Raw genomic sequence first — 15,956 nt, 5'->3', positions numbered from 1 at the left:
GCTCCTGTTTGTGGCAGTAGAGGTGATAGACCGCACCACTTTTGTTGTGGGATTAGCAGAGGAGTTATTGTGCTTCATGCTGTCTTCAATAGCCGTAACTCTTGTGTTTGTTTTTCTTTGTAGTTGCAGTCCTTGGCCTGTTGTCAGAGCTGCGTTTGGACCTGGACCTGCACAGCCTGCTGTTTGGAGAGAGTGTCCTGAATGATGCCGTGGCCATCGTCCTGACACAGTGAGAATGTCATTTTAGGATTTGTCTCTGCCCTCGAAGTGTGATATATTTTCTAGGATAATTGTGTGGGAGCTCAGTCAGTCTTTTTGCAATTGGTGGCAAGGGGGTGGAAGTGAGGGGGAGGAAATGGATGCTGCCAGCTGTAGGGAAAGTGTGCGATTGGCAAAACCGCATTAGTGCTTTTAGATGCTATGCAGTGGACTGCGTAAGCGAGTTGCCCGTGGCACTGTCAGCATCTCATTAAAGTTCTCACTGGAGAGACTCACTGCTAGGGAAGAGACACGCTCCCAGCTAAGAAATCCACCTGACACAGATACTGTCACACTCGGACAAAATGCAGCATGAAACCCTCAGTGAGGTCGCCACCATGCAGTCATGCTTCCTTCATGCATTTCATTTGCTTCTCTACTTTTCCCTTTGTCCACGTTTGCACTCAAATACTGTATGCTTGTTTGTTTGTCCTGCTCACAAACATTGCAGCCATTGTCTGCTCTATTTACACATTGCTAGTGGATAAAACTATTCAAGTAGACGTTCTAACAGATGGCACGAAGGAGACAGAGAAGGGAGAAAACTCACACAGGTCCACATTAGATTCAAAGGCTTTATTGTCATATGCAGTGAATAAGTAAATGCATGAGTCTATACACATGGAAATAGAATAAGATGAACATTAAAGTCCAGGGACTGAATAGAGGTGGAAAGGAGAAGATATGTGTGCATATTGTGTTCACACAGAGCGACACCTCACATGCACACGTCTCTCTGTGATCGGCCCAGACAGACAGGCAGGTGGAGGGAAAAGGAGGCGAGTGTGAGGATTGTTGTGTTCACACTGTGGCTGCCGTCTCTTGTGTACATTGAAGTGCAGAGGAGGGACAAACGGTCACAAAGGGCTGCGTTTGTTTCTGGAGTGGCGTGACCGGCCTTCATGCCGTCGCCTGTCACTCGACTGGCTGCCGGTCGCCTGGCTCCACTCACAAAGCTGGCTCTTATTAGCGAGCCACGCGGGGCCCTGGCACTGGAATTTTAACAAGCTCCCCGAGCAGCTAAGCTTCACGCTGATGTGCCCTCTCTCTCCGAATGTCCTGCTCCAGAAAGCCCTGACCCAGACACCACTCAGCCAGGTTCACTGACATCTTGACAGAGATGGCAAAAGTACACACATCCTTTACTCAAGTAGAAGTACAGATACTCGTGTTTAAAAATACTCTGGTGAAAGTAGAAGTACTGACTAAACTTCTTTACTCAAGTAAAAGTAAAGAGGGCTTTGAAATGTACTTGAGTAAAAAGTACCCATAACTAGCAGCTGTTTTAAAGAGTACCTGACCTCCCTTTATATTAATAGAACAATAATGTCATTGTTAGCTAATGAATGTTTCCATGCTGAACAACGGCAACATGACAACGTTTTCATTGGTCCCTCTTCTTTAGAGAAGACCAGGAAATGATGGATACACGGATCGTGTTCAAATCAATAGGCACGCAATGACTCTAAATAATAATGATCACGCCACCAAACACACATTCAAACTAAAGGAACCAGCATGTTTGGGAAATGTGAGAAGTAGAAAGTACAGGTATTTGGGTTCAACATGTAAGAAGTAGAAAGTACAGGTATTTGTGTTCAAAATGTAAGAAGTAGAAAGTACAGGTATTTGGGTTCAACATGTAAGAAGTAGAAAGTACAGGTATTTGTGTTCAAAATGTAAGAAGTAGAAAGTACAGGTATTTGGGTTCAACATGTAAGAAGTAGAAAGTTCAGGTATTTGTGTTCAAAATGTAAGAAGTAGAAAGTACAGGTATTTGGGTTCAACATGTAAGAAGTAGAAAGTACAGGTATTTGGGTTCAACATGTAAGAAGTAGAAAGTACAGGTATTTGTGTTCAACATGTAAGAAGTAGAAAGTACAGGTATTTGTGTTTAACATGTAAGAAGTAGAAAGTACAGGTATTTGTGTTCAAAATGTAAGAAGTAGAAAGTACAGGTATTTGTGTTCAAAATGTAAGAAGTAGAAAGTAAAAAGTCGTCAGAAGTGTTTGTACTCCACTACTTCCCACCTCTGGTAACAGATACTCTCCTCAGAGGGTCACACTGACCGGAGACAAGCAGCCAGATGTAATGTGCTAACAGAACTGGAGGCTTTATTGTCACGGACGGGATAATAGATGTCCCCCTTCAGCTTGCTGAGCTCATTAGCGATAGCTTGATTGATTCTTCCCCTTTTGCTGTGCAGATTAAAGCATGTTGTGCTAGCTCAACCTGATGGCATGACAAGTGAAGTACACAGTTCATTTGTCAGAGATGTTCTGACATCATACTGATCTTCAAAAAAAAGAAAACTCCCTCTGGATGGATTTTAGCCTTTGCAGAACATTTACATGCACAAAACATATATTTAAATAGTAGCTGGAGTATAAAGTAAGAGGAGTTTTATTCTTGCTAACAGAATGTGTGTCCCGTAAAATGTAGGAGGCAAAAACAACAACCACCTCTTTCACATTGTTTAGCTGACTCGATGCTTTGACATTAATTTGGAACGGTCTGAGGGGAGGATAAGGGTAAAGAAATGTTGTCATAAGGCAGCCTGTCTCTGCTTGCTTCACCTCAGGCCCTCTCTCTCTCTGTCTCCCTCCCTCTCTCTCTGTCTCCCTCTCTCTCTCTCCTCCGCCTCTTTAATGACTTCGATGTGGAAGTCTCCCCTTCCCCCCTCAAAGTAAATATTTATAGTGGATAGACTCGCACGATGCTGTCTCTGTCAACAACAATAGTATTTCCCCCGTTTGCCACTAAGGGGACGTCTCTTTTAGGCAAATAAATCAGCAGGGATTGTTTTTCAGGGGGAGGATTTCACTTCTAAAGAAGGCTGTGTATTCTTAGGAGTGACTCCAATAAATTGCACTTAAGGGCTTAGCTCAGCATAATAAGCAAGTGAATGAATGCTCGCTCACACCAAGGACCAAGAGGGCTGTATTTCTGTCAACTGCATTTGTTCCAGAGCCATAAACCATGTTGACGTTTTAATATCTCAGCATCTGTAACACTCATATTCACTTCTGTTGTAATTGCACTGACTATTGCCTTCTTTTTGTTCCATAACTGTTTTTATTGTGTGTCAATTTGTCTTGCAGTGGCATCACCACCTACAGCCAGATGGGTGCAGGGCAAACCTTCGATCCCCCCTCCTTCCTCCTCTCTGTTGGTTATTTTCTTGCCGTGTTTGCCGGCTCCCTCCTCCTGGGTTTCACATTCACAATCACAACAGCCCTCATATCCTTTCATCCCCTCCCATCTCTGTGTCTTCACCCTAAACTCATTATCACCTCGGCATCCGCTGCAATCTATCCACTTCCTCCACTTGGTAATTGCCTCTCTAACTAAACCCCCTTACTGTACCACCTGAACAAAACTCTAAAGTGCTTCTGCGACACAAATGGTTGCAGAGAGCTCGTCAATCAAGCAAATCGCTTCTGATGAAATTTCGATGTCCAGCGTTTCCCTCTGATCTCCTAGTCACAAGACTTTAGGATGAAAAACGAGGATGTGTGGGGCGCAGCTCAGCTCTTATTTACAGGGACTAATCTCCGGGTGTGAGCAAAGCACAAAGTGAGCATTTATTAGATTTCGCTGATGTTAGCTACAGCAACAGCCTGCTCTTTTGTGCTTCCTCCTCAAACAGTAGAGACTCAGTTAGACTTCCAGTTATCTTTTAATTACTACCTGTCCTTGTTAATTACCAAAAGCATCCAGACTTGGGAAGGTGTTTTCATTATTGTACGCTAACTGTATCCAAGGGATTGCAGAATTAGCTGTCTTAATATTGTTATATTAACTGTACCTTGATCCTAAGTTTTTTTGACTTATACAAGAACTGAACTTTCAACCTGTGTTGTTCTTTCTGGAACAGAGTGTAAAGTCTTGCTGTGCGCTTTAACAGGAAGTTCTGCCAGAGGGGGAGCAGGAGTGGGATGTGGACTTTGTTATCTGTTGGTAAAGTTGCAGAAAAAGTCTTAAGACCCTTGGCTTACTCTGGGAGTGAACAGTGGCAGAGAAACACAACACTCTTTGTTCATGAAAACTGACACAACAGGCGTACACATGATGTTGCAACGCTAACAACAACTCCTGGCCCTGAAAGTTAGCCTGGTCACAAAACAAAGGTCCTGTTAAATAGAAGTCTTGACCTGATTTCTCTTCGATTACCTCAGTAAACATGTTCCTGAAGAGGTTTTTAGTCATAATAGGCCGTTTTAAGTCTTTCTAAATACAGCATTTTGTAAATTATGATCCTGTTTAGAGTGAAATGGTTATACTTTGGGGTGTAGCTATGACTTTTACAATGTTTCCTGGTAGGGTGATCTTGAGTCCGAGAGTGGATAAAAGCGGCTTCTCCCATTTTATTTTGGGGCACTGTTGGAAGATTTTAAAAGCCTGCTGAAGAGGACCTTAGGGCTCGTACAGGGACATAAAACGACAGAGAATCAGTGATATATGAGGGTGACAAACCGCCCTCAGATATCACAGGGATACAGGGAGCCAATGCAATGCAGATGAAACATGAGTCATTTGCTCTCTTTTCCACAAACCAATTGGTGTTCTTACAGTTGTCTACAGTCTACAGTTAATGCATCTGTATATGTTCCAACTATGTATTAGCCTAATGTCTAAAAGTGTACTACTGTATGATTTTCTTTAACTCTCTTTCCACCTCACCAAATTCACTCGGCTCCATGAGAACCCACTGCTGGAAACATCCGTCTTCTTCCTGCTGTCCTGGAGCTGCTTCCTCGCTGCCAAAGCCAGTGGACTTTCAGGTGAGCGCTGTATGACTGATGGTGTGTGTGTGTGTGTGTGTGTGTGTGTGTGTGGCCATGTTGATCTCATTGAGGTCAGATAGAATACAAATCCTGTTAGTGAACTGCTGCCCTCTCACCTTCTCCAATGAATGCTCGCTCACTCCTCCACAGTAGCACAAGCAGCTGTTTGATTGGCAACCTCTGCTGCTTCAATGCTTCTCCGTGGCCATTGGCACTCTAAAACACCTGGAAATGATTGTGTACGTTCTTTCCAGACATGACAAACACAAAGCAGGACACTTGGTCACCCTATCTGCAACATAACCTGCACGAGAACAGATGAAATCCCACCCCACCATTAGAGGAAGGTCTTTTCCTTTCTCCTGTACATGCATGTGCCATACCCTCTGAGAGTCCTTGCCGTTGTCGCGAGTCAATAAGATGAGAAAGTATTAAGCTCTCTCTTCTCCACAGGGAACTGCAGCTACCAATCCCATTCTGGGCTCAACCCTCATAACTCATTTTAACACGGCGTCCGCCCTCCTCTGTCTGAGTGTGTTTGTACCTTTTTAGTCTGGAGATCGCTCCACAGATAGGCAGCTAGCCATAAAAGGCATAATAGCATTCTTGCCCTAGCTGTTTGCACAGATTTCCTGGAAAGTCGAGTGTTCAGGGCACGTAAAATTGGATACACCATGACCTTGCTTTTGTTTTTCTTTATCTGCCACCCAGGGGAAGGTTGCATTTCTATTAGATTCATAGTATCTGATATGTTGGGTAGCTTGAAACCAACAAGTACTTGGCTCCGCTGCTTGGGTTTGTCCTCATCTATATCCTCCCAAACATTTATTATAGTGTACATGAGCACATTAGTGTTGCTCCTGCCTTGATTGTGTCAGAGGGATTCCTCTCATTGTGCTGAAGTTGTCCATCTCCCTCCCACTTGTCAGTACTCCCTGTGGCCTGTGGAGGAGGAGAAGCCGCTTTTAATGAAATAGCGTAACCTCTGTCTATTGGACCCACATGCAATGTCTATAAAGTACATGCTGCCCAGTGTGGGAGGCACATCGCAGCAAAACCTCAGGGCAGTTATTCTCTGATGGAGAGCCTCGGGTATTTTTAGTAGATACAACTCTCTCTGCTGTAGTGGTTCTGTTAGACTTAACCAAACTAATGTGTGGAGTGCTACTTTGTTCAAAGGCCTTAATGGGTCCATTTTGAAGCGGCACCTCATACAGAGCGGCCCAGTGAGCGATCCTCCCGGGTGCTCTTTGGTAATCAAAGCTCTTTCTGTCTCTGTTAATAGCTGGAGTTTAGTGAGGGTGTGCCTAATGACCCTCCGCTTCGCAGGGAGCCTTTGCTGTCATTAATCTTACGTTCCCTCACAACCCGCTCATTACGGTATGTGTTGCCAGGAAGATGAAGGAAGGGACTCTACGTGGTGGATGATGTGTGTACCTCTGTCAGTGTTATGTAAACTACGGAGGATGTTGAGGCACTGAACCAAAATGAGATCCAGTTTTTGGCTGAAAAGGACACTGTGAACGAGGATTACTGGAGCTCGCACAGGTCTGCATCTGTGGTGAAGAGAGAATAATGGATTGGCTTCACTTAGCAGCCTGAACCCCGGCCGGCTATTTGTCTCTCTGCTGCCGTATTTATTCCTGCCAGCTCTGTCCTCTAACTATTGCTCCACATCACAGTCATTTCACATTTCCGCCCCCCCCCCCCCCCCATCTTCTGTGATTCTCTTTCAAGGTAGAGGGATGTGAAATTGAATTTCTGCAACAAAGCACGCGGCAACAACCCACCTCTTCATGCTTTGCCTTTCAAATTCCAGATCTCTGGTCCAGAAAGCCTCCTCTTTACCAGCAGGGGCCCTTAATCACTCCCACCACTGATTTCCTTTCTCCTTCTGGACTTTTCTCTTGTCATTTATTTGCCTTTTTTATTCATTTCTGCTCCCCCACATCTGGCACAATCTACAGCGCTGATATCATTCTTTAGCATTTATCATTCCTAGAGCGTCATGTCTCTGGAGTAGAAATGGAAGTCATGACTTATGCCAGAAACATGCAGAGGATGCTTGAATTGGGTTGGACAGAACATTTTGATTTAACTGTTTATACAGCTGGAATCCACTGGAACAATAGGTGGGGTTGGGCCGGTATGATCTGCATTCACATACTTAGTCGTAGCACAAGGTTTCAATTCGATTCTCTGTGAATGCTTACATAGATTGCTCTGCCATCATTTCCTGGTTTAATTTGAAAATCATGTCGTTGAACTAAACTAAAATATCTCTGGCCGGTGGCTTTGATTGAACAATTGCTGGTTTCAATCACGCAGACAAAGACTCTTTGTCCCATTATAGAAACACCTCCAACAGCATATTCTCAGCATGAGAGGCCCCGAGGCTCTGTGTGTCACCCAGCACACGGATATATATATTCACACTGATTGCATAACGTGTGCATGTATCAGCGATTTGGCATACTTTGTACTAATTAGGTAGATACCGCATATGGTTTAACTCCCCCTCCATGAGTTCTCCATGAAACAAAAGTGTTGATACTCGCATTTAAAACAGATTTTAAAGGGGCCCTATTTACTTTTGGGGGATTTCCCTCTTCTGTAGTTATATAGGTTTGTGTGCATGTAAATGGTCTGCAAAGGATAAAATCCCTGTACATAATAGGCTAAGGGTGGGATATCTCTAAGTGGTTGACCAATCACAACAGAGCCGGCCAGCTAACCAATCAGAGCAGACTGGGCTCTGGTTTCAGACAGAGGGTGAAAAGAGGTGCTGCAGCACAGGCAGTATGAGAAAAATAAAGAGCTTTTTGAACATTAAAGCATGGAGACATGTAGAGACACTACATACTGATATACACCTGAACATCAGCAGGAGAGGACTCTTTAAAGTAGAGACACTACATACTGATATACACCTGAACATCAGCAGGAGAGGACTCTTTAAAGTAGAGACACTACATACTGATATACACCTGAACATCAGCAGGAGAGGACTCTTTAAAGTAGAGACACTACATACTGATATACACCTGAACATCAGCAGGAGAGGACTCTTTAAAGTAGAGACACTACATACTGATATATACCTGAACATCAGCAGGAGAGGACTCTTTAAAGTAGAGACACTACATACTGATATACACCTGAACATCAGCAGGAGAGGACTCTTTAAAGTAGAGACACTACATACTGATATACACCTGAACATCAGCAGGAGAGGACTCTTTAAAGTAGAGACACTACATACTGATATACACCTGAACATCAGCAGGAGAGGACTCTTTAAAGTAGAGACACTACATACTGATATACACCTGAACATCAGCAGGAGAGGACTCTTTAAAGTAGAGACACTACATACTGATATACACCTGAACATCAGCAGGAGAGGACTCTTTAATACATTGTTGTATATGTTATCCCTATATGTACCTTGTGTGTTTCTTTATCTTTCAGGTATCGTGGCGGTGCTGTTTTGTGGTTTGAGCCAGGCAAGGTACACGTTTCACAATTTATCCTCCGAGGGCAGGACCAGGACCAAGCAGGTGGGTTTTCTAGATAAAGATTGAGGCCTTTTCCCACTGTTGTTATCAAACAGAATGTTACAGTGTCCTCACTTTGTTCACATTTCCTTTTAATGCCAATAGTTGTGTCCTGGGTGCGTGCAAAAGCAATCATTAATTGCCATTAGTGCTCTGGTGGTCCAGTGGGTGTCTGTGTGGGAGGCCGGTCTCGACTATCTGCTTAAAAGGCTGAGCACAGATGGTGGCGAGCACGCTGTCATACTGTACAAGCCTCACAGAGGAGCAAATGAATCAGAAGTACACGTATATATACTCCTATATGCATTTATTATTCATTAACAGTGGAGCTAACGGTTTATCACAGAAGAGCCTTTAAAGTGGATTTGCTATGCAGAAGGCAACGCATGGTGCAGTGTATTTACTTGGCAGGATGCCTTTATCTACATTTCTATGATTTATATATGCAGCAGCCGCTCAAAGGACAAGACAAAGTGATTTTACTGTGCAGACAGTGGTTGAATAGCTAGTAGGAGAGATATGTTTTTCTCTGTGGCACCCATTGTCCTTGTGATGTGAGAGTCTTCAGGGAATGAACCTGCTTGTATTCAATTCAATCGCTTTCTTTACTAAGGCAACGCTGGTTTAACTGGTAAAAAACAGACGATAATAGCCTGAATCATTAATGAAATCATAATATCTGCTCTAATTTAATCCAGATACTACATAATGACCTTAATTCATATTTGATTTCATCTTATGCAGTGAAACCCAATTAAAGTGATTCAAATTCTATTTTTATTCGCAGTAATTGACATCCAAGCTCTTTGATGTGGTCTGGATCGTTACAGGATCTGTGGATGTGTGAGGAGAAAAGAGCAAATTGTTAGCCGTCTTTGTCTAGAAAGTTATTCTTTACCCACTTTTACAAAAAGCATATTAAATATCAATAATTTAACAAGAAAATAGTGACGAAATCATGTCTGCTTCCACATGCAATCCCATGTTAGCAAGCTGTAGATGTGTGCCACCTCAAAGGATCAGAGAGTAACATCAACACTGGATTTGACATGTGTGTGCAAATCTAAGCCTGTTTACCCATTTCAGATATGATCTGAGTCATTCACACACACACACACACACACACACACACACACACACACACACACACACACACACACACACACACACACACACACACACACACACACACACACACACACACACACACATTGTCAATCTCAAAATATGTTTGTACACACAGAAAGATCTGACTGTTTCCCACAGTCCCGAGGTATAAAATAAAATAAAGGATATACAATATATATGAAATATGTATACACATACCTATACCCCAACTTATTTACATAACTATATATACATACACATTAAAATACAAGAACACTCAATAATTACAAAAAAACACAAAATAACCGTTTACTTCAAAAGTAAGCTGGATATATATATAAGAAAGATGATATACATAGTGAAAATGCACACACACACACACACACACACACACACACACACACACACACACACACACACACACACACACACACACAACCTCTACCCTTTACCCCTCCTCATCTCCAATGACCTTCTCCCTCATTATCCTCTCAATCCTGTTTTATAATTTGCAGCTCTTTGAAGTCTTCAACTTCCTCGGGGAGATTTTCATCTTCAGCTACATGGGATATGTATTGTTGACGTTTCCTCGCCACGTCTTCAAAGCCCTCTTCATTACTGGGGCATTTGTATCCTTTTACTGTTGCATGATGGGGCATCTTTACCCCCTGCTGTGCATCCTTTGGATCCCACTCAGACCCCAGATTCGCTGTCTCTCTTCCACATTATGCAATAATCTGCACAATCATCGACTACTTATCTGACCAGGGTGGTTCTCCTGCTTCCTACCGTGCCTCTCTTGCTGCAGTGCAGTACAGTAATTCCCCCAGTCCTTTAGAAAAAACAAAAACCTCAGCACTTAAATTGTACAGGTTTGATCCGGTGAGCTCTGCAAATACCATTCAGTCGGTCGCCATCACCATCTCTGCAGATTTAGATGCTGCAGTGCAGCGTTGGCTCGCAGGAAGGACCTTTAATCAGGTCTTTAATTATTGTTGCTGATGCTTGTTTTCCATTCTAGCAGAGCTCAGTGGAATAAAGATGTCTGCCTGTGTGGAACGAGTTTACTGTACTTTAACATGTAGTGGATTAAGCACCGTTTCCCTGTTGAGGTTGAAGATTAAAGTGGACCTATCATGGTATATTTAAATGATATATTGTAGGGCCATACCTATATAAGGTATATTTATACGTTTCTGTTTTCAAAATACCAAACAGATCATGCATTTTAGCCATGCCTCATTTCGCTCAATTTGCACTTTTTTTTAGCTCTGCTCTGCAAGGGCTGATTCAGTGAGAACAGCACCATCTACTGGCCTGGCATATGTACTACAGCGTCTCCAGCGCTTTCGAACGGCAATGGCCGTGGCTGTCTCCTCCTGATTGGTGGAGTTGGCCCAATAGCCGTAGCGCCACCGTCCTGACGTCAGGACAGTGTTCAAATCTGGATCAGTTTTTATCAGATCCGTTGCAGCCCCTTTTTTAGAGATTTGGGTATGGAGGAAAATAGAGAGGGTTGTGTTTTCTGACACTTGGTGAGTTCCCTGGAACACCGGGGACAAATATTCATGTATAAAAGACGTACAAAAGTGCATTTTGCATGATAGGTCCCCTTTAAATAATATCAGTCCTAGAAAGTCTTCTGAAAGAGTTCTTATGGTATTCATAGAAGTTGTCATTTCAATGTTAACGGCTGATACGGCTTATACATATTTGCTTTTGTTGCATAGAAATGCAAGATATTGTTTGGCAGTTTATTTGCATTTAGCAGAAAATGTATTGAGTAATATTTTGTTAAATTTAACAAATTGTTTAAGAGAAATACATTAAGAGAAAATAATTCGTTTTTTGCCTTTTCTCGTATGAAATCTGTAAATATCACGTCAACCTCAGCTCAGCTATTTCAGCTTTTTTTCCAGTTTCTCCTAATGGAAGTTTTTTGGGACTTATTCATTCTCAACTAGTTGTTAATTAACATATTAGAGACAAATCTTATTTTGTATGAACAAGACTTCACTTTAAAATAGGGAACATATTCTGAGTTAGAAATACCTAATTTTTCGTTATTTTTGACACAATTAACACTTGTAGTTTCATAAGAGTATACCATATTTGTGTGGTGTTATTATGGGAGAATTACTATTCTTGTGGTACTGCTACTGCATATTGAGCATATTAAGACCAAAACTCATGTACAACCACTTCCTTACGTACAATAAATGAGTACTAATTAGAGGGTTATTGAGGAAAAACTCGTACTAGTACTGGGAGAATATGGTCGTGTAGAATAAGGCATTAATAAGTGTTTTATAATGACTAACAGAGCCAACATACTGCTAATATGCATGTTAATTAACAACTAGTTGATGGTGAATGTGTGTACCTTAATATAAAGTGTTACCATTATTAGTTATTTAGTAACTCATTTGGCTGAAGTCTTTATAGACCAGAATACAAAGCAGCCACAATACATGTTACGTTCAAACCTACAGTCTATGGTTCAACCACATGTTATAGTTTCTCTTTCTGTCTCCCAGCAGCTGTCTCCTATGAACAGCTGTTGTTGTCCATCAGCTTCTCGTCCTGAGGGCAGTGCACTGGTACTGATGGACTTCTGGCTACTGTTGTCCTTGTCTGAGAGCTGGCATGACGGTAGCGTACGCCTGAGGAGGGACCGGGCTCCAAGGGGCTGTTCTTTCACACTCCAGTGCCCAGATGGCCGGCAATTATTATTACAATCCATCTTCCACCATGGGGTCAAAGGAGACGCAGAAAGAGACGACTGGGCAGATTCTTTATCCCAACTCTCTCGTGTTCTCGTGCCAGCCTGGGAGGAAACGTTTGACTTGAGCTTTGAGCCTGTTTAGCTTTGTCCTCCCTGCCACAAAGAAAGCGTAGAGGGAAAACAATCTGGATATAAGCTGACCCGGATGTACACGCAAGAATAAATGGAGGTCGAAGTCCTCGTGTACGGTGCTCAAAGTGTCCATAAAAATGAAATATCCCCAGTGATTCAACCCCGGTTAATCGCTCCTCGGTTACGCAGTAGATTTTAATCGCCGTAGCTTTCAGCCTTTGCCCGTTACAATGGAGATGGGCTTTATTGGAAATGAGGCTGAGATGAAAGTGCTTAATTACCTCCATTCAAAGAGCTCAGAGGCCTTTTGATATGGAGAAATGACTGCTTTTGGGAGCAGGATATTGCTTTTGAAAATCCATAGGGTGCATGAGATCTAATATTGACTGCAGGGTGTGAGTGAGCTTGTTTTAGTAATAGCCCTGTCAGACTGCGGTCCCCTGCCTAAAATATTAGTCCCTTATTATTTCAGGCATCATAAGTTTGACTTACAAAGCTGAAATCACATTAAAGAGGACATATTTTGCTCATTTTCAGGATCATATTTGTATTTAGTGCCTACCTCTACCAGGCTCACCTGAGTTCCTCCATCCTTCCCTTGAATTAGGTACAAGTAACAAGAACCGAGAGGAGGTTTTAAGGGGCCTCTTCTTAAAGTATGACAAAAGATGATTCCAGGTACCTTTGTCCCTGATAATTGCACAGATATCCTCGTGCCCAGGACACTTAGCATGCAGTCCCTTCCTATGTGCAACATCAAAGTGTGTGTGCAGGGCAGAGACAGCTGGCAGGCCCTGATTGGCTTCATGCCTCGGCATGGTGCCACACTGCTGTGTTTGCATACTAATCAGCAAATAGTCCACGATTATTTTTGTATGTGTGTGTGCATAAATGTTGATATTAATGGGTTGACTGTTACAGCCTGATCTCGTGCTGAATAAGTACTTTTTATTAAGGAATTAACTGTGAAATCGGGACAGCTTCACTGAAAAAGTAACAGGTGTATGTCTGGAAAATGATGCTAAATAGTCATTTGTCACTGTTTCTTCAACCTGTGTGTGTGCGTGTGTGTGTGTGTGTGTGTGTGTGTATATTCCTTAACCTGTGCTCAGCTCTCCATCTGTATATCAAGAGCCTGTAACATCTACCCGCTCTCGTTCCTCCTGAACCTGGGACGCACCACCAAGATCCCGCGCTCCTTCCAGCACTTCATGGTGTTTGCAGGTACAGTTCTTGATAATACATATTGAAAAATCTGTCTGACAACATCTCTTGCTGCTAATTTGATGAATGTTGGGTGATAATATTGCTGCTCTTAAACCTCCACAAATTCCACTATCTTCTAACTCACCCATTGCTTCGCTAATGCTCGTTTTTGTGTCTTTATTTTGTTGTTATTCTCTGTGAGCTTACGGTATATTTCTTGTCAGAGATCGCTGATTTCTTCCTTCAGTCATTAAATGTGCATTTCTGCGTTATCCTGTAGCTCCAGTGTCCCTGTTTGCCCTTCCTAGTATTCGCTAGATCTTACCTTTGTTGATTTTCCCGTTTTTCGATAGATTCCCCCACTCATAGCTTACTTTTTTATTGTTGAGTAGTTGGATTTTGCAGGTTTTTATGAACCAATCTGAGAGAGTTGCTTAACTTTAACCCGCTCACTCCACCATCACACCGGAAGTCTATGGAAAACCTCCACAAAAAACAACTTAAAGTGGACCTATCATGCTATATTTGAATAATATAGTGTAGGACCATACCTATATAAGGCATATTTATACTTTTTTTTCTTTTCAAAATACCAAACAGATCATGCATTTTAGCCATGCCTCATTTTGCTCAATTTGAAAAATGTTAGCTCTGTTTTTGCAAGGGTTGATTCTGTGAGAACAGCACCACCTACAGGCCTGGCATATGTACTACAGCGTCTCCAGCGCTTTCGAACGGCAATGGCCGTGGTTGTCTCCTCCTGATTGGTTGGCCCAATAGCCGTAGCGCCACCGTCCTGACGTCAGGACAGTGTTCAAATCTGGATCAGTTTTTATCAGATCCGTTGCAGCCCCTTTTTTAGAGATTTGGGTATGGAGGAAAATAGAGAGGGTTGTGTTTTCTGACACTTGGTGAGTTCCCTGGAACACCGGGGACACATATTCATGTATAAAAGACGTACAAAAGTGCATTTTGCATGATAGGTCCCCTTTAACTATTATATTTTCTTCACTGCTTGCATCTTATGGCTTTAGTATCTACTGTGGAAGATGATTGAGTTGGTGTTTGTGTTTGCAAAATATCTAAAAACAAAGACAGAGGCCATCGTCAGGCAATAACATTTAAAAAAAAACATATCTGCATTAATCAATATTGTCATTTCCTAAGATTTGATAAAGGAAACTCACTGTAGGCCCTTTTTCTATTTTTGAATGTGTATTTCGGAGAGGACTAAATACAGCATCACTTTATAGTTGGAGTGGTTGAAGCTCTGGATGCTTTGATGATGCAGGAATAGAGGATGTGAAGTGATGTGGGGTACAGGATGCTTCGCTGCTCGCCTGACCCACTTTACCTCTTACATAAGACGGGTTCTTTGTAAAAAAAAAAAAGCCCTTGTCTTGCTATTTTAAAAAGCTTCCCCACCACCACCACCACCTCCCCCAGCTGTTTCTCGTACCAGTCAAGGATTTGCCTTGAGAATAATATTGACTTTGAGTATCATGTCACTTCCAGCTAGTTTGTGATCAGCTGGTCAATGATAGTGATAGTGATAGTGGAAACAGATCAGATCAGATTACTGTTACATTTTGAAATGTTGCTGATTACAAGCAGGTGTTACTAACAACCTAAAAACATCATATAGTGTTTGTTGTAAAGGATCAGATGTTATCTCTTCTCTGTAAGCTGTGCTGTTCTGTTGGATAATACTTTCAGAGAAGAGATAACATCTGATCCTTTACAACAAACACTATATGATGTTTTTAGGTTGTTAGTAACACCTGCTTGTAATCAGCAACAACTGTAGTATGTGCTCATGTGTTTCATTGTTGGTGTATAGGCTACTAAAAGGCAGGTTTAATGATAAATAAAATCATATTTGATCCTGAATATCTTGGTGTATTATTTTCTAAGGTCACATGTTTCTGTTCCTTGATGGATGGCAGTAACACAGCTGTTTTGTCTCAGGTTTCAGGGGGGCTGTAGCCTTTAGCCTGGCTGTGAGAGACACATCCACAGAAGCGAGGCGCACCATCCTCTCCACCACCCTGCTGCTGGTCGGCTTCACCACCTGGGTGCTGGGAACCTCCGCTGATCCCATGCTGCACCTTCTAAACATCAGGTGTGTGTGTGTGTGTCTCTTTTCCATCATTTCAGAATCAGAATCAGAAAAAGGTTTATTA

General features: G+C 42.3%; 1 protein-coding gene across 1 annotated transcript in view; it reads left to right on the top strand.

Moving 5' to 3' along the window:
- Positions 1-15,956, top strand: part of LOC117495803 (sodium/hydrogen exchanger 9-like) — a 66,918-nt gene that overhangs the window by 20,635 nt on the left and 30,327 nt on the right. The window contains 7 exon segments of the mRNA XM_034147341.1: positions 124-229; positions 3,361-3,499; positions 4,938-5,043; positions 8,518-8,606; positions 10,226-10,339; positions 13,680-13,791; positions 15,742-15,895. Coding sequence (XP_034003232.1) covers positions 124-229; positions 3,361-3,499; positions 4,938-5,043; positions 8,518-8,606; positions 10,226-10,339; positions 13,680-13,791; positions 15,742-15,895 — 820 coding nt within the window.

Source organism: Trematomus bernacchii, unplaced genomic scaffold (assembly GCF_902827165.1).
Source record: "Trematomus bernacchii unplaced genomic scaffold, fTreBer1.1, whole genome shotgun sequence".
NCBI classification, from domain to species: Eukaryota; Metazoa; Chordata; class Actinopteri; order Perciformes; family Nototheniidae; genus Trematomus; species Trematomus bernacchii.
The sequence above is the reverse complement of the archived record's forward strand: the minus strand, read 5'-3'. Positions and strand labels throughout refer to the sequence as shown.